This window comes from Carassius auratus, chromosome 14 (genome assembly GCF_003368295.1).
Source record: "Carassius auratus strain Wakin chromosome 14, ASM336829v1, whole genome shotgun sequence".
NCBI lineage: Eukaryota > Metazoa > Chordata > Actinopteri > Cypriniformes > Cyprinidae > Carassius > Carassius auratus.
In genome coordinates, this window is record NC_039256.1 from 22,065,734 (window position 1) to 22,090,315 (window position 24,582).

Consider the following 24,582-nt stretch of genomic DNA (forward strand, 5'->3'; position numbering starts at 1 on the left):
TTACACTTCCATCCCATCGCTAGATGTCCTGCCCGGTACCACCCCAGTGCGCATCAGACCTGGATGTTTGCGCACTGTCCCCATCCCTGTGTGAGAGAAACTTGTGGCACGGGCTATTTCCAATCTTTTTGATTATTCTTTGGAGCTTTAGGAAACATAAACAGCCGTGGCATCCTCGTGCGCTGTCTCATTACTGTTTGTTGTGAAGTGTATTTGTTTCACATGCTGCTGAAATTAATTTTAATAATAATAGTTCTCAGCGCAGCTCTCGTGTAGTGGAAATGTTTTGGTCGTTTTTTTCCCCCCTTCGCGTTCGCGATCTTTGACGGACGCTCTGGTGATATTGATCTGTCTGAGAGCGGAAGTATTGCAGGATATTGATTTAAAAAAATAAAAAATAATTGTCCACGTTCTGTTATCCTCCTTTGCGAGCGTTTTATGCGTTTTGCATAAATAAACTAAAAATAAACTAAAATAAATAAATAAGTAAATAAAGCTCTGAAACGGAACTTTTGATTTTGGAAAACAAATATTTTAAGGTTACTTGTTTGTGAGACAACTTTAGGTTTTTTGGTGACTTGTAAAGGTTATTTGCAATCAGAGCGTGTAATACGCAGAAGTGCTCTCTTCAGAGATGCACATGCAAAGCTCAGCATCACTTTGAACTGATTTATCAGCCGTGTCTCAAAACATAGCGAGTTATCTACCTAGACAACATTGTTAGGCATCATAGGTGTTTGCAGCAATTTTGATGGTCATATATAATTGAAAAATTTTGAGAATAATTATTATGCATTATAAGTGTGGGGATCTTTGGTGAGTTGAGGATTTTTGAGCATCATAGGTGTGTGCAGCATTTTGTGCATTATTGCATATCATTATTTGCTATCATAGGTGTATGCAATAAAAAAAAAAAGGTGTGCAACAAATGTTTGTGCATCAGGTGTATGTGGCATATTTGGCCATCATAGGTGTGTGCAGCATTTTTATGCATCAGTTCCATGAAGTATTATTTGGTATCATGGGTGTGTGCAACATGAGCATCATAAGGAAACGTAACCCTTTTTAGCAAATTATTTAGGCATCATAGGTGTGTGCAGCATTTTTGGGAATCATAGATGAGTGGAGATTTTTTGTGCATCAGGTGCATACAATATTATTGAGTATTAAATGTGCATGTGGGTTTTTTGGGTATGATAGGTGTGGGCAGAATGTTTTGTGTAACATATGTGATTATTATATTTTGGGCGTTAAGATTGCATGCAGCATTTATAGGAATGCATGGAACATTTTTGTGCATTACATGTTTGGATGAGTGCAATCTGACTCTGAATCTGACTGTGATGCCTAAAATGCTGCCTTGGTAGGGTGCTCAATAGGTTTTGTGACACTCATTTAGGATGAGAGATCTTCTTCTGAGATCATTTGTCAATTACTTTTGTTTTTCCCCTACGCGAGTCTGCTGTTGTGATTTTTCTTGATATATTTCAATATTGTAAATACGTCTATCATGCATCTGCCTGTCATTGAAAAAAATAAGGCATATTGTGAATGATAGATTTGATTTATCTTGGTATTTTGTAATGGGAGCCAGGCAGATGTACTATTACAGACACAGAACAACATGCTTTTCATACAGTCTCACACATTTTGTGCAAAAACAGGCGTTGTTAAATCTGAAAATGATGGTGTCAAACAAGTGTTAATGTGTTTCTTCACCCGGACCTGTCTGACCCATTGCTTCTCTTGTGCATTTACTTGCTCCATGAAAAGGAATGTGCATTTTAAGTGTCAAATGAAATTTAAATTTAATCAGAAGAAACATTGTTTCTGCAAACCATTACATGAAAGTAGCCATGCAGCCTAGTGACATTCATTACTGTAACCAACTACAATCAATGTGTGGATCTTTGTGTGTAACCCAATGCAGATTCCCTGCAGCATGTTCTGGGGGACTATGGACTGGTGAAGCCCATTCTTACTGATGCAGAAGGCCGCTTCCTGTCCCATGCCGTATCGGTTGGTCCAGAAGATGGGCAGTTCCGTAGGCGCTGGAGAAGAGAGGCGGCATCGACCGACCACGCCCACGATGAGTCCGAAGGAGGCACGCCAGAGCGACTCTACTACAACGTCACCGTCTTCGGCCGGGAGTTTCACCTGCGTCTGCACCGCAACATGCGCCTGGTGGCTCCCGGAGCCAAGATGGAGTGGCAGGGTTCCGATGGCATGCACTCCGAGCCTTTGAAAAGTGACTGCATGTATGTTGGAGACATTACAGACATGCAGGGAGCCTCCGTAGCTATTAGTAACTGCGACGGCCTGGTAAGTGGCCACATTGGCCTTCATGTCATGTGGTGTCCAGTATGTCCGCTTAATTCACACAAAACCTTCACTAATATGATCAATATGATATTACTGAGATCAAATTTGAATGAAAAAAAGTGTTTTTACGGGCAGTCGTGACCTAATGGTTACGGGTTTGAGTCTCATTACCGGCAGGGATTGTAGGTGGGGGGAGTGTATGACCAGCTGTCTCTCACCCTCACTACAATGACTGAGGTGAGACCCTTGAGCAAGGCTCCAAACCCCCAACGGCTCCAAGTGCACCGCAGCAAAAATGACTGCCCACTGCTTCGGGTGTGTTTTCATGGTTTCATGGATGTTTATTCACAACTGCGTGTGTGTGTGTGCACTTGAGTGGGTTAAACGCAGAGCACTAATTCCGATTACGGGTCATCATACTATTATACAAAATATTGCTTTCTTCAGTTAAAAAGTTGTCTTGTCTGAATCAGGAGAGAAATATGCATCATATGCATGCAATTTTTTTATCAGCTGTTTGGATCAGCATTAATTCACTGCAGAGGATCAATTGGTGAGGGTGATTAAAATGTAGGCAAATTTTCATTTTTTTTGGGAACTATTCCTATAAGGGACATGACCTTGTAATGAGGGTCCTGCTAATGTCCTTTAAGGTGTAGCCTAAATTTTGTATTGTGCCTTTTACATAATTTCATGAGCCATGGAGCTACCTAAAACTATCTGTCTCTTCATTTGAAATATTGAAATGCTCTCTTGCAGTTCATGCAGTAGTCATAGATTGTGTGAGTATCCAGGGATATTCCTAATACAAGCTAAAAGGCAAATAAATAGCTGAGCGGTAGAGTTTGCTTTGTGACTTCTTGTGTGTACGGAGATCTGTGTTTATGGCAGCGACAGATGTAAGGATTGGAGCAGAGGTCTCTTGTTAATTACTGGAGTCTTTTTTCTTTACTCAAATAAAACCATAATTGTAAACGGGCCCAGATGAGAAGCTCAGAAAGTCTGTCAGAGATCATGAAATCTATTTACCCCCTGTGGCTGATATCTTTATACAACAAAAAAGAGAGTAAGAAAATAAATAGAGCAAGTAAACTTCATAAACAGGTTAAACCAAGAGGTCAATTAAATGATGTAGACATTAAGTACAGTGTCAGTGAGAGCTGTACTGGTGGTCTCAAAGAAAACAATATAGACCTTGTGGAACAAAATGCACTAAGTTCTATTGAGTGTATACTTGAAATCCAAAAGTAATGTATTTTCCGGAAGTATAATTAAAATATGAGCTATATATATGCTATATTTATATATAATGGATGTTGGATAAAAAACCTAGTATGCCAGTATGCCCATATGAAGAGTTTACAGGCATTTCTGTATATGCTGTGTGTGTGTGTTTGTTTGTGTGCTTATGAACAGGTATGTCCACACTTGTGTCAGTTTGTGTGTGTTTGTGTATGCACGCTCCAGTGGGCATAGTGCCCAGAGGATTAAGCCCAGTCTCCATGCTGTCCTTCAGCTTCAAACACTCAGGGTCATCCAGGGCTACAGCTGTGGGCATCTTGCATATAGAACAGCCTCAGTAACTCTACAGAGAGAAACCTCAACAGAGAGAAAAAATGCAACCTTAGCTTCACGGCTCTTGATATTACAGAGATTTGTAGATAAGAGCATTTTTAAACATGATAATGTTGCAAAATGAAGAGTGGCCATGCTAATTGCAGTGTTTTTTGAGTATATTTTGGATAGCCAAGTACATTCCGAGATTTTAAGCATTTTTAATCTGAAGCTTTGACCTGATTTAACTGTATACAGAAGATTGTTTTCCTGTTTTTGTAGTGGCAAAAAAATTAATTAAAAAAGTTAGGCTATAGGCTCTGTATAATGGTTTTTAATGAGATGGGAAAGCAGCCAGATGGAAGTAGGTAGATGGACATTGTGGCAGTAACCAATCGTTGTTCAAGGAAGAGGTGGAAACTCATTGTTCCATTCCTTCAGAATAACTGGAACTGCGAGAGAAAACCAAAAGATCCAAAACATCTGCTCATTGAGAAAGAGGTCACGTAGGCTGAAGAGATAAATCAACTTATGTGGTATTAAGTTTTTTTCCGAAACCATCTTTTCCCGCAAATCAGAGGTATATGGTTTACAAATGTCAGAGGTGGGATGTATCCGTGATAATCAGAGGGTCTGGTTTAGTAAGGCAGAACTGAAATTTCTTTGTATGGTTTATCAGCAGGTGTTTATTGACACAAAATACAGCACAATGTGTGTGCTTTTGGGATGTTATAGTTTTAATTGCTAAAGGTTTTTATAGGTTTTCAATTGTGTATGTCTGAGACGGTAGCCTATATGTCTTGTGTACTACAGTTTGATTTTAAGAGCTTAGTTTTAGACATGACAAGACTCTTATGAGCTGAGAGGCCTATTTGTACATGTTCTGTTTTGCAATAAAATGACCAAGGCCAAGAGATCCCATAATAATAGCATAATGTTGACTGTGCATACATCTGTTTTATTGTGGGGCATGGCCTGATGTTGCAGGTTACGCTAGCACTTACAGAGACTCAAGGGAAAAGTCTTTATTTGTTTTTGAAAGCTAGAAAAATTAAGCCTGTCCACTCACTAGGTGATGGGGTGCTATTTTCCAATATGAAAGCAACAAAATGCAGGGACTTTCTTATGTATATACAGGCATATATATATACAGGCATATATATATATATATATATATATATATATATACACACACAGGTTTAGAAAGACATGAGGGTGAGTAAATGATGACAGAAATGTCATTTTTGGCAGGACTGTTTGTTTAGTACTCACTACTCTCTTTTTTGTAAGTAGTCTTGATGATAAGCCAGTTGGCAAATTTTAACCACAACTAAATGAACAGTTAAACTTTCACAGGATAGTATTCAGAAAACCAAACAGATAGGACAGTGGAAACAGACAGGAGAAAGACACCACCACACATCCTGAGGGAAGCTTGCGCTCGTAATACGGCCAGACTAATGAAGACAGAGACAGTGTTGAGCAGCTGAGCAGGATCGGAGAGGACACGCCATGGTTGGGGAAAGACAAGGCCAAGGCTAAGATTGCAAACAGGCAGGGGAGGAGAGGCGTATCGAAGACGAATGGTGCTGTCGGCATACTGGTTTCACTACACAAGCAGGCCAGCGCACTTCTTCCCAGGGGGGACAGTCTTTTATATGGGTGTGCTGAAGAGTGGCCAAGGCCTAATCCTTTCACACACTTCAGTGGCTGACGCAATTATACTCTCGCCTCTTCTCATCTCTTGGGGCGAATCTGCATCCAGCAACGCTCTCATACCATCAATCAGACCCTCTGCCCATCATCATAGTGTGCATTGCTGGCATTAGTTGACAGCAGCATCAGCACCAAAAGGCAAAGCTGTTCACTAGATTCAATCATGTTTGACTTTACTCACAGACTGACAGTATCCCCACTAATAGGGGAAACTGCTTAAATTATATGACCTGAATGTTTATCTATCTCTCTGTCTGCCAGTCGGTCTGTCTATCTCTCTAACAACAACACTTTATTAAAAATAAAAGACTTTCGGTTCATTTGTTGGCAGTGTGAACTCTCCTTTAGATATGGTCATTGGCATTTGTCACATGCATTACCACTATAGCTCCCTTAGATACTTTAGGACCTGTTGGAAGAGCTAATTTCTTTCTTAACACTTCCAAAACAAGTACGGCAGCATGTCTAATTTTGATGAGGTGATGAAGAGAGCGTAGAGTCCCGCGAGGAACATTAGCACTCCATTCGCCTTACATGTTGTGGAACATCTGTTTCACTTGCTTCTCTTTTACTTGTGGTTGGCTTGAAGTCCTGAAGCATTACTTGATCTCACGTAGCTAATCTCATTCTTGTAGTTTGGTGGTGGGGGGTGGGTGGAAGGGGGTCCCATAAGTGTCATTAAATAACATTTTTAACAACTCAAGCAGAGTCGGTTGGTCATTTTAGGAGTTGATGATCCGGTAATCACACAGGTGGTTAAGTTTGAAAAAACACTGTAGGCCGAAAGACTTCATTTCTCGAGCAGAAAGCACTGGTGTGTCCATGGATATAACAGTGATGGTGAGCTGACTTAGCAGAGCTCAAGTGCCATTTACTTCTGAGTATAATCATTATATCAATTTTCTGCCAAGCAGCTGTTATTGACCCCTTTTGTTCGAATTTGTGTGAATTGGCTGGTGCTGGGCATGAACGAACAAGAGATTACGCTATGATTACAGACTCCGCCCTGCGATGTGGCTCTCAAACGCACAATTACTCAATCAAGAGGCTTTTATCAACCAGTCAGCGGCTCAGCGCGAGGGCAGGAGTGTTTCTCATAACCTGCAATTACCAAGTCCTACCGACAGCAATTCAGCAGCCATTTCACAGTTTGTGCACTGAACGCATAAAAAAGAAAAGGGATTTCCCTTATACTACATGAGGAAATTCCACTTGAGCAAAGATATTATGTAGGTGAAATTTTAATAGCAAATATTTCCATCTGTATTTCTTTGACATTAGCAATGGCAAGGATGTGGCTTTGATTCTCAAGGAACACATGAACTGATTAACAAATTAATGTAATTTATTTTATAATGTAAGAACAGCTTGGTCAATCTAAATGTATTAGTCGCTTAGTCGCAGAAATAAAATCAACAGGAAGTGGTATGGTCATGCAGTCCATGACGGACAGATTGTTAATGGCTGTTTTTTGTGGTAATACAGTTGCTTTCATCCAAACCTTCGCTTATCATTCATCAACCTTAAATATGGCTTATCATTTGAAATATGTACGTTTTTGCAACTTTACATGGACCTAACCTAGAAAAATATGTGCTATTCAAGTGTTTGTGCTGAGTGTGCAAGCTGAATAGTAGTAGCGTGCTCACAGCAAGACGGAGGCGCTGTAAAGCCTCTATGTTTATTTGTGTGCACTCACAATAACAAGACATTTTGCTTTTGTAAAATAATGAAAGCAAACAGAAAGTGCTTTCTGCCGTTTCGGCCTCTGTGAACTTGAGCGTGAAATTCCACGTATACTTGCATTACAGACATGAAAAATATATCTATGAAGAATATATATATATATATATATATATATATATATATATATATATATATATATATATATATATATTCACAGATTATGTAATCCGTATGAAACTTGCATGTGACGCAGTAGACGCACCTCTACTGTGGATATGATGAGTCAGTGTCACCGCATTCATCTCTTAAGCTGAAAACATTAGTTTATCAATAGATTATTCAAATGTTAATGCAGTTTAATCTTACTGTTTTTCCCTGACACATTCATCATCATTACTTCTTCCGGTGTGCTGTGGCAAGCTTTATACATGCGCTTGAGTGCTTATTAAGCTATGTAGGCAATTAAAGGCTCATAAGCATGATTTAAACGGTTTACTAATAAATGTGCGATTAGTCAACTAATGCTTAAAATTAACGACTATTAGAGTCTATAACAGGAATTTTATATTGTTTCATTATATTATAAAGCAGCATCTCACAGGCCAGAGTGCTGTTGCTCTAACAGTATAATTGTCATGAAGTTGTAAACGTTTGTTGTTATTGAGCCTGTGCTAGTTTACCAAATTAAAGCTGTTTTTTGTCATAGACTGAAGATTATCAATTTGGAGAGTCAAGAAGATCACAAAGGTGTCAGAAACACTTTTATTGACATGAAAAGAAACCCACAAAGGTATCAAAATCACGTTTTTGAGGTGTTTGACCTGATTTAGCCTCTTCTGGTCCAGAAAGAATGACCAGTGTGTCTCACCCAATATCCATGGGCATTGATGCTTAGCGCAGAACATTTAGCAGCTTGTTGACCTGGAGATCCTGAGAGTATCCTTCTCACTCCCTTCATTTATCTGTTGGGAGGTGGAGTTGCTGCAATTTCATAAGCAGCAAAACAGGACAATATCACACTGTTTTGTACTCATTCACACCTCCAGGCTTCCAGATGCTGATGTGTTTCACTTGTTTTTGTTATTGATGCAGTAAAAACAGTGTTGTTTCAGTTTGGATCATGATGGATGTGTTTAAATCTTTGGGTTATGAGTGATCTGTCTGTTTGTCTGTCAGTCTGTCTGTCTTTCTGTATATCAAAAGTACAGTGTCTGACTGTACACACAAGCCAAATATGTATTATTTTTCTGTAATGAAATTAACTTGGCCAGAAGTTAAGCTTCAGAGCATTCCCACGCTTAGGATGCAAGATAAAGCTTTCCCATCTGCCAAAGGCAAGTACCCCACCAAAATATTTTTCTGGTCACAATTCCTGTAACATGCTGTGCATCAAACAATTGTTTACAGAAGCATTAGAAGATTGGTTTAATCTTACTCAAGCAATTTCTGATGCCTTAGTTCATTTCCAGTTCAGATCGTCCCATGAGTCTCCAAGCTCCTAGAGTTTTTCAAAGGCAATAAATTCTAGTATAATGAAAGCACTTCACTGCTGCAAAGACCACCTTAGATCAGCATGAATTTGCATTGTGGTCAAAGCTAATTTATTATAGTTAGTACTGGTTTGGTGCTGGTTTAGATCAAAGAAGTCTGTGAAACATGGATAAATCGACCAGTTAGCCTACGTATTCATTGAAATGACAGTTGTTTACAGTAGCTAAAGCTTGGTCTACCTGGTGGAACCAGTATTCACATGCTGTTAAATAACATAATGGAGTGGCCTGGTTCTTTATAGCAAAGCTAATCACTGTAGGAAGTATTGTTGAATAAGCTAGTTAAAAGTCTGCTAGGGACCAGCATGCAAAACAAAGCATATGCTGGCTGTTTCAGCAGGGTTTTTGGATTTTCTTCAATAAAAACAAAACCTATCCACAATAAAACATGACTATTTAAGAATATGTGTATCTTTCATGCTCTTTTGCACTTGTAACATGCAAAATATCATGCTTGCTGCTTTATTTTCCTTTTCCATGGCGATTGAAGAATCTTACTCTATGGGTTCCTGCTGTGGTGAGATCTGTTGCCTCTCATGTTACTGTCCTATTTTTTCACAATCTCTCTGCTAAAAAGATGGCTTCCCTAGTCTGTAATCTAGTTATTCATTCCTTGTATATCACTATTCATGCATTCTCCTTTACTACTGTGTTTTGTTTGCTACTTAAGATAGAAGCAGGGTGCACATAAAAAAGCTTCAACACAGGCCCAGCCATCCAGCCGCAATTCAAGGTTAAGTGCCTTGTTCAAGGACGCAGTGGTTATAGGCCTCCCAAATATCTTTCCAGTTAATGCCTCCAACTCTATACTCTGGTAAGGTAATGCCACATGGACCATCAGATAGCAGTCTGCTTTGGCAGTTGCATAGGGGGCGCTCATGAGCACCATTTTAAATAATGAAATCTTCCCAGAGACTTGCAAAAGATGACAATCTTAACATTGCAAGCACAAATAACTGCTTTGTTTTCATTTAGTTAAATAAAACTAAACAATTCCATTAACTGAAATAAAATGTGAAAAAACTTATTTTATTTTAGTTGCCAAAGGAGCATCTAAAAAAATAAATATCATAGAAAAGTTAATATCATAGAAAAGTTCTTTCTTTTTTGTAATTTAATTTAAAAAAAGCAAACTTTCTTATATTATAGATTCATTGCACACAAATATAAATATTTCAAGAGTTTTTTTATTTAATTTAAATGGTTATGACTTAGGAAAATCTAAAATTCATTATCTAAAAAAAATTTCATATTTTCTCAAAGATTAATAATAATAATAATAATAATAATAATAATAATAATAATAATAATAATAATAATAATAATAATAAAGATTTGCAAAACATAAAAGTTCAAGATCTCCAAAGCAGGTTTAATTATGCACCCAATACTTGGTTGGGGCTCCTTTTGCACAAATTACTGTTTCAGTGCGGCATTGCATAGAGGTGATCATCCTGTTGCACTGCGGAGGCGTTATTGAAGCCCAGGTTGCTTTGATAGCAGCCTTCAGCCTACATTGTTTGTCAAATGTTACTTATCTTCTTCTTCACAATACCCCATAGATTCACTGTGAGGTTCAGGTCAGGCGAGGTGGTTGGTCAAACAAGCACAGTAATATCATGGTCATCAAACCACTTGGAAGTGGTTTTGGCACTGTGGACAGGCGCTAAAGTCCTGCTGCAAAATGAAATCAGCATCTCCATAAAGCTTGTCAGTAGATGGAATCATAAGTGCTCCGAAATCTCCTGGTAGATTTGGACGTGATAAAACACAATGGAGCAACACCAGCAGATGTCACAACACCCCAAATCATCAGTGACTTCAGAAACGTCACACTGAACTTCCAAGAAGTTTGGGTTCTGTGCCTTTCCAGTCTTCCTCCAGACTCCAGACCTTGATTTCCAATTGAAATACTAAATTGACTTTCATCTGAAAAAAGGATTTTTAAAAATCTTTTCTCCTTACCCCAGGTTAAATGCTTCTGATGTTTGTTTTTTCAGGAGTGGCTTGGTTCTAGGAATGTGACAGCTGTAGCACTTTTTATTCAAGACGTCTGAGTGTGGTTGCTCTTGATGCTCTGACTCCATTTTCATTCCACTCCTTGTGAAGCTCTCCCAAGTTCTTGAATCGGCTTTTCCGGACAATCTTCCCAAGGCTGTGGTCATCCCTGTTGCTTATGCACCTTTTCCAACCACACTTTTTCCTTCTTGTCACCTCTCTATGAAAATATTTTGGTACAGCACTCTGTGAACAGCCAGCCATTTCATCAATGATCTTCTGTGGCTTACCCTCTTTGTGGAGGGTGTTTATGATCATCCTCTGGACAACTGTCAAGTTAGTAGTTTTTCCCATAATTGTGGATTCATATTCTAAAATAGTTCACAGTATTTATACATAAAAATTAATCAAACTAATCAAGCTCAAAATGGAACATTCAAATACTTTGAGATACTGATTTTTTTATTTTCCTAAGCTGGTAGTCGCAACCATCAGAATTTAAACAAACAAACAACCAAACAAACAAACAAACAAAAAAACTCTTGAGATATTTTAGTTTGTGTGCAATGAAACTAGATTCTAGATTATTAGAAAGTTTGCTTTTTTTTAATTAAATTATAAAAGATAAATATCTTTTCCATTATATTCGAATTTTTTGGGATGCACCTGTAGTTGTAAATTGATGTACTAAAATAGTTGTAAGTAAAACTGAAATTAAATTCTAGGCATATTTTAAAATCAAAAACTAATAAAAATGACTAAATAAAAAAAAGAAGAAAAAAAAGAAAATAATCACTATTCTAACTATTACTAAAATCTAGTAAATAATAGTGCCTTTATGATACAAAAAATTACATGAAAACGTAAAGAACTAATTTTGCTTGTGAGAAAGAGTATTGAATTTATGATCATTTATTTTATTTGGAGATGCTGTTTAGGCAGTAACAATCATGATTGTTTCTTAAATTCTTATTAAATGGATAGTTTAATAAGATAAAAATTTAAATTATGTCATTATCTTCTCAACACCTTTTGATATGGAAAAACAAAAACCGGCTGAAACATTCTTCATAATATCTTCCACAGAAGAAAATAAAAAAAGTCATACAGGTTTGTAACAGCATGGGGGTGAATAAATTATGACAGAAAGTTAATTTTTAGATGAACTGTCCCTTTGAGAACTAAAAGCATGATTTTGACCTTTCTTCTCCAAGCTAATATCATACAGGTGCTATAAAGGCATGCTACTTTGTTCCCCATGTGTGGAGCTGGATTGAATGTTTCCTGGAGACTTGTGTATTTGATAGAAATGGGATGTAACATGGCCCCTCAGATTGTCTTTTCCTCATGTGTGACAGGATGTTGCCTGCATTCACCTCGATTCCCAAGGAAAAGCTCTCTCTTTCCTCAATATTATATGTTCTGCCTCTTCCTCGCTCACTCTCCCCTCTGGTAACCCCAGCTCCCCCCTGCTCAGGGGCTCGAGCTGTAGGCTGTAACATCAGATGACTGATGCTGTCTCAAGTCATTCTGTGAGCGCATCTATCCATCCCCGCCTTAAGACTCGCTGAGTTCCTCTGGCCATCTGAGGCTCTAATGTGCTGCCAATGGGAAAAACCGCAATTTTGCCAGAAATACGTTTCTTAAATTGTTACAGCACAGTTTGTTTTAAATAAATTTGATAGGGTGAGGAGGTGTTGGATTCATACAGACGCTGTGTAATTTGTGCCTAGGGTGAGGCGGATGGCATATGCACAGCTTGTAAGCGGCATTTAACAGATAGATTTACAGCACTACTGTCCTAATAAGCATAATAAGATCAAAGCTCCGCATAAAGCTGTATTCTATAAGGAATATTGCAAAAAATGAGCTGTTATTCTCCAAATAAAGCACTTAACCTTTGTGCCAGAGCACCCGTAAATTGTGGGTCTCCTGTTTTGCTTGGCCAGTATTCATTTGAGCTGTTTTAAAACATGCTCAGATGTCTTGTCGTGGGAATGCTGTTTAGACTCTGAATTTTTGCGGATTTCAGGCTGTATTTGGATCTCACCATGCTGGAATAGGAGTGATGGGAGAAACTTGGAACACAGTTCATCTGCAAAGAGGTCAAAAATCCAGCTGAGTCACAAGCTGTTGCTGCTGGAATATTACCTTCTTGTGTGGGAAAATTACAGACCATTTATTATTAGTGTTTCTTCACAATAATCACTTTTGACCCTGAGAAAAGTATCTTAAATAGTTTTTTTATGCTCGTACTAGTTTTTATGCCACATCTCAAATTATTTTATTTTTTTTGGAATAGAATGGGAAAAATATAATTCTTGCTAAGACTACTTTCATAGTTACTATTTTATATATATTTTCACATTTTTTGCATAATTTGAAAAATTGTAGCTTGACCGAAAATTTCTATTTAAAATAACCCATAACAACAAACAATTATATGTATTCTGTAATTATTAAGTAATTTTAATCCTTCGTTTTTTCTTACTTTCTTCCCTTTTTTCATATTTCAGTTAATACTATTTAGAAACATTATTATTTATTTATTTATTACTTATTATTATCTGTGTTGGAACCAGTCAAGATGTTTCACTTTTTTTGTTAAAATGTGATACATTTTTTTTATTTTTAGGCTCCTCTGATTAATAGAAAATTTAAAAGAACAACATTTATTTAAAATATATTTTTTAATTGATATTGTTTTTGTTACTGTATAAATATCATAATTGTAAATTTTTTTTACATCAATTTAATGTATTCTTGTTGAATACAAGTATTAATTCTTTCAAAAAATCTATTTGACCCCAGACATTTAACTGTGGTGAATACACGCTCTGTTATAGCAGAAGCATCTGACCGGTTCATCAGAGCACTGGAGTCACCAAAAAGACACGTTTAGAACACAATGCAGCTCTCAGCATCATAAGCAAAGATGAGCTCGAAAAATTGAAGTCTTCATTTGCCAGAAGCACTCATGCTCACATTAAGATGTAATTTATTTGGCTGACAATCTGCTCTCAGGCTCGCGTCCAAAATAACAGAGCGCTCTGTCATCAGGTGTTGAGTTCGGCCTGCAGGGTTTCTCCTCAGTTTCCAATCAAATCTGGCCATCTAAAATGACATGAGCATCGCTGCACCTTGCCTTAATTGATGCCCTAAAGAAAGACCTGTTGGTCTGGCCATATCAACCTCATGATAGCCAATACTCAGGACAGCTGATTGGAGTGTTTGACGTAAGTGCAAACAGTAAACTCAAGGTTGAGAAGAAAGTCAATATACATTAATTGCAAGCTGCCAACCCCTTTGCTTTTGAACTTTCATTGATGTGGTCACATTTCCCCAGACAAAAACGCACAGTATTGCATCCGATAGCACGTTCTGTGCACTCCGGGACATTTAGGCTTTAGTATCTGCACAACATCAAGGTCGTGGTTGTATTTGACCCTTTTATGGAGGCTGAATCTGAAGACGGCGTGCGAGGGCTGTGGCAGAAGTGGTGAGGGGTAATCTAGTTAAGGAGGTTAACCATGAGAAATGACCAGGCTTGTGTGCACTGTTTTGACACTTTTTCCTCTTCGCAGCTGCAGCTTTGATGTATCGCGGTAATTCAGTTTTTCAGATGCAGCGCATTACCATCAGCGGGTCTCTGTTAGAGGCAGGGCATCCATATCTATGGGAATAATGGGCAAAGTGACAATTCCTCTCAGTGCAACCACAACGCCCCCCCCCACCCAACTCTCTAAACATAGAAATCGGACCTTAAAATGGCTTATCTTAGATAAATGGCACTTGGAGTACCATCACCCTTAGTGAAATGATTGATAACATGCCTGTTACCAACGCACTTGTCTGTTTTTTTGACACTTAACAGAGATAATTACATTTCAAGACTCAAATATTGTGGAAAACTGAGGCCGCCTGCTGGAGTCTTTTGTCACGTTAATTCAGTACGGTGGAGAACTCTGTATTCTCCTTTACCTTTTTTCTCAGTCTGAAGTAATACCTCACTACTGTGTTATTTTGTAAGATAAATCACATAAGTATGGCCTCTTCAGTGAGCGGCAAACCACAGATGGGCGCAAATTGTGTCTGCCTCTTCCTGGAGCCACATAAATAATATTGAGAGATCTGAAAATCCTATTGAATTACAGAGCAATGTACTGGTTTACTGCTGAAATGACCAGTATTACCGCACTCATGGATTTTAGCGTATGTCATTTGCACAGCTTATGACTGAAATCCACTAGCTAGGTAAAAACTGTTTAATATAGTTAACACTGACTGTTCTCCTTTTTTTAATCATGTAGGATAAAATGTATATGCAAAATGTCTGAGTACCAGTAATAGTCTTGTGTTGTGTCTAGAGATCGTAAGACTACTAAAAAAAGTTCAAGTGCTAATTTACACCCACAGTATTTAATTAGTTTTTTATCGCACTGCATGATATTAGCAATGTAGCCCACGGAAATCACATCAATAACTCTGGTCAGATCCATCAAAAGTATTTTTAAACAAATCTTATCAGTTTACTCTAGTAATTTACAGACAGAGTAAGTAAATTGTGCATGTCTTCCACCGGAAAGCCATTCTATAAAGGGTCAGTTCAGCCTAAAATTTAAATTCGGTCATTATTTACTCACCTTCATGTCCACTGTCTTTCTTCTACGGAGCAAAAAAAAAAAAAACAAAAAAAAAAAAAACATTGTAAAGAACACTGAGCATTTTAAACAACAACAACAAAAAAGTATTTTATGCTTACATCTGAAGCTTGTTCACTGCCTCACTGCCTTAAATTGCAAACAAACCCTCTTCATAATTTATAAACCTGTAAACTTTTTTGGGGGGTCTGGTTCTTTGAAACTCTTATAACTTCAGTCATTCTCTATTCTGAGCGCTGGACTGTATGTGTGGATATTCAACATGTAAACATGCAATTTTCTTTCACTCAGCATCCATGCCAAACTTGTGGGATGTGGGATGAGGTGGCTCTGTTGGTTTGACTAGTTGGCCCTGGCGTGGCAATGCACAGAAGTGCCGTGTCCTAACCCAAGGGTCAAGGTTCAGCTGGTTTAATGTGGCCCTTTTATAACTTGCTGGTAGATGTGGCAATTAAAAAATCTTTCACCTCACATAATAATCACTAGTGAAGGGGTTTGAACAGTAGTTGTGGGTAGGTTGAAAAAACAAAACAAAGAAAAACCTTCAGATTAATATAGAAAATTGCTTTGATCGTTTGTTCCAACACATCTGTTTAGGAAGCAGTATACAAAGTAGGTAGACCAGGTGCATGAAGAGTGTGTGTGTGTGGTGTGTGTTTGTGTGAGTGTGTGGCAGAAATCAGCCCCATGGGATCTTATCAGGTTGGAGTCAGTGGTAGGTTGACTCTGGTTGATTTATTACAGTGATTTTGCTTCATCAACATTAATATAGAGCAGAAACAGTGCAACAAGCATCAGCATTTCCCTTATAAACTGCCAGCTTGAGACTAATCAATGAACAGTCGATAGTGGATACTGGAAAGCATCTCAGCCTCTCGTCCTCTGGAAATGAGCCATTTAATTTCAATCAGAGTTTATCATTTATAACAGTCTGTAACGTTTATGCCTAATTGTGACTTGAATGGAAGGGTGACAGTTATTCTATTACCATTTAATTGTTTGATGTGCTATCTAAATTCCTTTAAAAAGCAATGAATTAAAGTGCTACACTAAGCTTGTTCTGCTGTAAGCTGGAGAGAGGCCCAAAAAAACATAACCCAGGCATGCACACATGCACCATATACATAAGCATAGTCCATAATTGCAAAACTTTTGCATTGCATGTTCATAATTAGAAATTTATTTTTATGTAATTATTCATATTTTGATGTCTCAGAGAACAATTGATAAAATCATAGATTAATTTTGATTTGTTGGGGACTTGTGGTGGTTTATCTTAGTGGTTAACCCTTATCTGATAGCATTAACCCTTGAAGGGTGCTTATTAGTGCCTTAATGTAGTAATATTTACTCTATATATGAGTAGACAAGGAAAAAAGGTGTCTTAAAGCTTGTCACTAGGGTTCTATGTTTTTGCTGTGTAGCGCTAGCTTAATCATGCTATTCCAGCAAAACCTGCTACTTGGTAAAGTTTGTTGATCAGTATGGTGTGTCTTATGGTTGGCAAAAATCGTGCTTTTGCAGTTAAGAAGCCTTGTGTTTACTTCCTTGTAAAGAGTAATACACTCAAAAATAAAAGTGCTGTTATTTTTGCTGTGAAAGAACTTTTGAAGAATATTCATACAGTATTAGTAAATAATCTGATTTTACAGTCTTATAATGTCCTCAAGGTAGAAGTACATGATGTACAAAATTTGGAAAATCTTCATTAAATAAGATGAAGTAAATGAAGTAGATGAAATAAATTAATTAGTGTGTGAATTACACTAAATAACTACATCATTATGTAACACCATCTCTTACATAGACACATACATACAGTATATATAAAGGATATATATATATATATATATATATATATATATATAGATATATATATATATATATATATATATATATATATATATATACATTTTTTCAAAATTTGATCAAATTTGTACACAGTGGGGATGCTGAACAGTCTGAGAATGATTTATCAGTCCATCATTACTTAGGGATTTCTGTACATTGTGAAGCCTGTGGGCAAAAGGCTTGTGTTTTCAGCCTGAAGTATTACAGACTCTGCAGTTATGTGACACGTCCACCCTGCCCCTTCATCTCTGATGAAGCCTGAGACAGAGCAAAGAATATATTAAGGAGGACTAAAGGCGTTGCCTTGCCAACTGGAAGGAGAGTTCCAACTCTTGACGTCTTTACCACCACACCACATGAAGTATCATCAACCAATTTGATTTGATGTATCTAGATTAATACAGGGCTATCTGACACACTGACTTTACAGGTAACATACCTAATAGAAGCTGTAGCAGCATATATAAAATGTAAACAGTTTCTAGTTGTACGAGTATAGACACACTGGTTGTCTCTCTTGTCTCCGTGATATTGCTGGAGCAGGGCCCGGTACAGCAGGCGAGGTGCTACGCAGGCCATTTGCATTGACATATTGACACCCTTGTCAGGATTTATATGTACAGCATGGCAGGCTGGCTGGGGCGAGGACAGTGGAGCAGAGCACAGACATCCCAATCGAGCTCTCACTTCTCCAAACCACACTGAAACTGCACATTTATCTAGCGCCAGGTCTTATTTTTGTTAGATATGTGTGTTTGAGAATCAACAGGGCTCTAAATTAAATTTAAACCTGTTAACGAGTTCATGAATAATGATATTATCTGATGCCGAATGTTCAGGAGAATATTATTTCAATTTTCTCTCTTTGTCCTCTCTCTCTCTTTCATTCGTTCCCGACTAGACTCCCTTGAGGTCCCTGCATCATTACAAAACTCGAGGCTGAGTTGCACATAATCAAATATTTGACGTAATGAGGCTTTTTAATTACTCTTCCCTGCCTGCAGTATCGGCATGCTGATCCTCTCATTCATTTCCAGAGCCATTTGTCATAGAGTTGACAGGCGGTTATGGATACTTCCCATGGTGCATTATGGGGCTACGTGGAGCAGTCTGTGGTAGTGTTGGGCAGAATAGAATTGCAGTTTATGGACAGGGATATTGGTAAAGACTTGGAGGCATGAAGGATTTGGCAACATAAAAATTACAATGATGAAACACCTGATGTTTTCATGCTTTTGCTGTTCATGCAGTTAACAGTACAAGCTTATCTGACATACCTAACCTGTCTATACACTGTGTCAAATAAATAAGTAAATAATCTATCTATCTATCTATCTATCTATCTATCTATCTATCTATCTATCTATCTATCTATCTATCTATCTATCTATCTATCTATCTATCTATCTATCTGTCTGTCTGTCTGTCTGTCTCTCTCTCTGTTCTGTCTGTCGAATGGCATCTATTGCTTTTGTTTTGGTTTCTCGTTTTGCAACACTGGTTGCATTGGACTCAGCGTGAGATTTTACTGTTCAGTGTCTGAATAAATTAGCATGAAACACCAGACAGTCCTAATAAGGCCCGTCATCCATGTTTCAGTGTGAAATGTGAAAAGTCTGTGCTCAAACATATCATTATACAAACAGTCTGCTTGCTGCAATTTCCCAGGACACCTGTATTTTTGTGGGTTTGTTAAAGATGTTTGTGAAGTCCTTTGCAGCAGCTGAGGCTTAACTTTACAGACATGACCTTGGTGGAAACTGAATGCAAATAAGACGGGCTTGTGCAGCGTAGTCAAAGGCAATGTGCATCTAACACCGGTTGCTTTCATTAACGTGTTCTTGTAAACAGTGAACACACTTGTAAATAATAAACATGCATTTTAGTTGAAGTTTGTACTCTTATTTGCATATAATTTATTATGAGGTGTTGTAATGCAACAGCTAATTTCTTGCATTTTCAGCTAGTTTTTGCTTTGACAATTTTCACACGTATTCTTTTTAATTTCTCTTGGGCTTATTTGATTCAAAAATATATTTTGTATTTTAGTTTTTTCCTAACGCTTGCATAAATTTGCTTATTCTATTGAATGTTCATACTTTATGTATTTGCAGGCCTCAAATAAAAGTTGAGTGGGGCCAATAATGCTAGAAGTTTTTCTAAGTATTACAGAGTCCTTCTTAAATTTAGGATTTTGGAAGGAGACCTGCAGCCCTGCTCTTTCTGTATTCCTCAAACACACATCCTCCGAGACAAGCATTGGCATCCTCACAGGTTTCCTGTCTTTTCCCCCAACATGTGTGGAGATAAAATTCTGTTCTTAGATGAAAGTAGGAAGGAAAAAAAGCATGGCATAAGCCCGGATAGAGTAGTACAGGAAAATGAGTGTCGTTTTTGCTCATTAAAATTGTGGAGTGATGACAGAAGGATAGATGAAATGAAAAGGCTAACTAGAGATTTTTACTTTACCTTAAGGGTCCGTCACAGCTTGGGGAGGGACTGGCAGGACCTAGGGTATTAGGAAGCCCACCAAATGTCAATGATCTCTGTTTGATTTTAATGGCAGAATGGAGATATCATTTGAGATATCTGGTACAATTACAGTAATAGGAGGTAATGAGGGCTTTCATAATGTTAGATCTGTCTGAGGGAGATGGTGAGCAATCGGGAAAGATCAAGAAACAAAAAGAAATGGATAAAAAGACAAGATGACAGTATGAGAAGTACAATGCCATCAGGGGATGCTGGTGTGCTGGTGTTTCTTAAACAGTAAGGCTTCCTTAGTCAACGAGCATGACCAGAGACACCATGCTGACTGACCAGCATGGGAATTCATGATGTCTTTTCAGCAGCATATTTATTCTTGTATGAATTTAATTTACTAGTATTACTTTTAGACATTGTAGTTTGAGTGTTTAGGCTAGATGTACAGTATATGCAATCACTTCTATTAGTTTATAGTAAATAATAATTCATGCTCGAACTTAATTCAGTTGTGTTCAGTGGTTGCACAAAATGGAAATGGGTTTTCTGTAACATGACTGAGCAGCAGCAAAAAAAAAAAAAAAAAAAAAAAAGTTGCCATGTCTAAGTAACACTGAATCTTTAGCTGTCATCTACTAGATGCACTCTCAGAAAAAAGGAACAAAAGCTGTCACTGGGTATTTTTTCTAAAAGGTATGCTTTTTAATCCCTGAAGGGTGTATATTTTTACCTAAAATGTACATATTAGTGCTTTTTGTCACAGTTACAGTTTTTCTGCCTGTTTTCTGAGAGTGTTACAATAGTGTACATTAGTGTTACTTGATTGTCTCTTTAGCATGCTGGTAACAAATGAAATGTATACAATATTCAATAAACGACATAATTAAATGGATGGATGATGTTAAACAATTAAATATTCATCCAACCAAGGCTGTTCACGTTCATTTGTTTAGTCATAAGGGAAATGGGTTAAGTTAACAATATTGACAAAAAATGTAAGACTTATATTGCATTTGCTTGCTTTAATTGGTGTAAATTGAGAAAGCAGCAAAAGAGCCTCCCCTGAGTGTAAGAGAAGTGATGTGTTCATGAGTAATGTGAGCGAGAGCCCTTATGACCTGTTGATGCTGAGTTACCAGGGCAACATTGTTTTGTTGGAATCTGAGGAGATGCACACAGCAGACTTGAGACGAGCCGTCCTTGCAGTGACAGTCATCACGCACACTCTCAAAGAAAGCTAAATATCACTGTATTAATCTGTGCCTTGTCTATATGAATATTTTCTCTCACACAGTAGTATCAAAATATAAAAAAAAACTTTTTTGATTTTTGCTCTGTCAGTACATAATTTGCCTATGTTTAATGTTTTACAACTGGTATAAAGAATATTCATTTTGATACTCCTGGGGCTTCTCTCGTTCGTTTTGCTCAGACACACGGTGTTGGTGGAGCTCTTGGCCAGGCTTGAGCTTTTGATGTATCGGGTGTTGAGCTATTCTCGCAGCCGGCCGCAGATGGAGGTTCTGGGCTTTTAACCAGGGTGGAGGGGGTTGAATGGTGTTTGAGAAGACAGAATGGAAGAGAAACAATCGGAAAGGATGAGTCCAATGGTTTATCAGATCATCTTCAACTCTTTTTCAACCATGTCCCTCTAATTGTTTTCTTTGTGATTGGTTTTTAGTGGATAAAAGAATTGAATTGGAATTTAACTGCATGATGTGTTTGCTAATTAATGAAATACTTTTAATGAATTACATATGTTTCTCCACATAGGTCTCCAAGTCAGATTCAACACATTCAATTAGGTTCTTGTGGCAGATGTATTTTATATATGAAAAGATATTACAAAAATGACTTTAAACATCAATATATATTGTTTGTTTCCATACAGATTGACAAAATTAAGTTGATAGCCAGGGGTTTTAGACTTCTCCTTACCACACATTGGTTGGTGATTTAATAAAAGTGTTAAAAGTCTGAAAAAGTATTTCAGAACATACAGAGACATGCAGCAGATTCTCACAGACGTTCATCCACAAAATACACAAACAGAAAGATGGAATAGATAAGGAACAGACCAGAAACAGATGGAGACGAAATGATCAGTGTTGAGACTGTTCAGAAACGGCTTTCTGTCTGGCCTCTGGAGGAGACAGCAGGTAAATAAAAAGCTAAATGAGGGGTTGTGGGATAGGGGCTTGGGTTTTTGTAAGGCATTAATGGGCTGTGGAGAATAGTCATGTGACCCATGAGGGAATTTATTTTAGCACTTTTAAAGAAGAATATTTTTGGGGAAAAAAATTAAGTTCTTTTGCATTTACTGCCCTCATAGATCAGAACCGTTCATTCGTTTATCAACCAAAAGATGAATGACGGTTTACACAGACTTTTTAGTTACTTTTCATTGAATTTCTAGAAAATGCAGTCAAGCAGCTGGCCTATATATTTGTAAGTTTTTTTTTTATAAATACTTTTATTCAGAAAAGATTCATTAAATCCATCAACAAATGACAGTAAAGACATTTATAATGTTATAAAATATTTATATTTAAAATAAATGCTGTTTTTTTTTTTTACTTTCTGTTGTTTTTTCTCTATTTTCTATCCACAAATAGATAATCAGCTAAACTTTTTTTCAGCACTGATAATGATATGAAATGTTTCTTGAGCAGAAATTCGGCATATTAGAATGATTTCTGACAGATCATGTGACACTGAAGACTGGAGCAATGAAAATTCAGCTTTGTTATCAAAGAAATAAGTTTTAAGATAAAGTGTATAATTTATATATAAAAAATACAAAAATATGAGGTAACATTTATTTAATTTGTTTTTGGTTCATGTGGTTAATGATGAGATTTTTGGTTTTTCGATTGTCTAACAAGAAGTAATTTATTTGGGTATTATTGTACGCTGGTCAAGCTGCATGTTATGTGCAAGGATGCTTACATTAATACATTTTATCTAAAATTACTTGCATCCACAGTACTGTATGTTCTGTAAAGTCTGGAGAAACCTCTCCTTTACCATTCTCATTCATATCAGCGGCAGTTATTCAACCCCTGAACGTACATGATTTGTAATAATCTTGTTAAAACCTGAACCGAAATGCCATGTGGCTGATTTCTGTCATGACAACCCTATAATCCTAAACTAAGTGGAAAGAAAGAAAGATTAATGGGGAAAAACCACCAATCTGTGCGACAGCCTTGTTGGAAACTTGTTTATGATAGGAATATGGCCACGGCAGACTGATCTATTCAGGAAAGAGCAGAGGTCGAGATGAGAAGACTTAGGGAGGGTGGGTGATTTGAGAGCTAATCAATATCGAGGCTCATCACAGAAAATGATGTTTTATATTCCGCCACTAATGCTCGGCTTGTTTTGTTCTCTCTGTGTGCCCTTTGGGTGGCTATGTTTTCTCCTCTGCGTTTGGAGAATTGTCTGTAGTGGCATTTCTGATGCTATCATTGAGCTCCTGTCAGACAAAGATCACATTAAATGGCCAGTTATCAAATATATTTAAAAGAATGAGGGTGAAAAAGAAGGAAAGGAAGTTAACAGAGAAAAGAAGAAAAAAGTGAGGAGGAAGGCAGAAAACTTATGTATTCATTCTTATACTCTGCAATAGTTTGGTGACAACTACGTGTATTGACTCCAGTTAGTGGTAAAGGAATAGTTCACCCCAAAAGAACCTTGTAATCAACCTGTATGACTTCAGTTGGGTCATGTTGGGGTTTAATGTTGTTTTGAATCCCATTGTCTTTCATTGTATGGACATTATTCAAAACATCTCTTTAAAAACTGCTCAACCAGAAATATTAATTCTGTCATTATTTGCTCACCCTTGTGTTGTTCACACCTCTATGCAGTTGAGCTTTTCTTAAAAATGTTCCTTTTTCAAAATTGCAATATAAATCATGATCCACATTCATTGTTCGTAGCATGTACAGTATTTATGTCTGACATGGACGCAAGTATGGTCAAGTAGCGATGTGTTTGTGTGTTGGAATTTTTGGTCTGAGCTCAAGTTAAAAAAAAATTCAAACCAACGAAACAAACTGAACTCTTCTATCAGATGGACTCAGTTCCACAGCAAAAGCTTTAGTGTGAAAGCAGCCTTATTTTTGTGAAGTATTTTTGGTATGTTTACAGTGTGAATGTGTCTGTAAGGGAGAGATTGAGAGCATATGTTTGCCTGCATGCTGCAGTGAAGTGTCCATCCAGCATTTAAATATTTAGGTCTATCTGTCAGCCTGGCTCAGGAAGGACTTGGCTTCAAGGCACATTTGCCGCAGGAAAAGAGAAGAGTGGGAGAGAAAAAGAAAGGGAATATAAATAAATGGATAAGAATTGTGGAAAATTAGACTAAGATAAATGAGTACAAGACGAATACCTGGACTTGAGATGCTAAAGATGTCAAAATTTGAGAAAAATGTAAATAAAGTTATTTTTAATTAAATAAAAAATATGTTAAATAAATACAAATGGAAAAATATGTGTAATATGTTGTCATATTTATTTTTAAATGTAAATAAATAAATTAGGGCTGTCAATCGATTAAAATATTTCATTGCGATTAATCGCATAATTGTCATGAGTTAACTTGTGATTAATCATGTTTTTAATGCTCAACATGGGCATGGACAAATATGGATACTTTATGCAAAAGTATGTTTATTATTAGTGAAACCATACTCAACATAGAGCATGAAGACTAGACATGTTTCAAAGAACATAGATGTTTTTCAAATAACCTG

At 37.2% G+C, this 24,582-nt stretch overlaps 1 protein-coding gene across 3 annotated transcripts in view; it reads left to right on the forward strand.

Moving 5' to 3' along the window:
- The window catches only part of LOC113114025 (A disintegrin and metalloproteinase with thrombospondin motifs 2-like), a 118,928-nt gene that overhangs the window by 635 nt on the left and 93,711 nt on the right, over positions 1 to 24,582 (forward strand). For all 3 annotated transcript variants that reach the window (XM_026280711.1, XM_026280709.1, XM_026280710.1), the window contains exon 2: positions 1,931 to 2,322. In XM_026280711.1, coding sequence (XP_026136496.1) covers positions 1,931 to 2,322 — 392 coding nt within the window. The remainder of the gene's footprint in view (positions 1 to 1,930; positions 2,323 to 24,582) is intronic.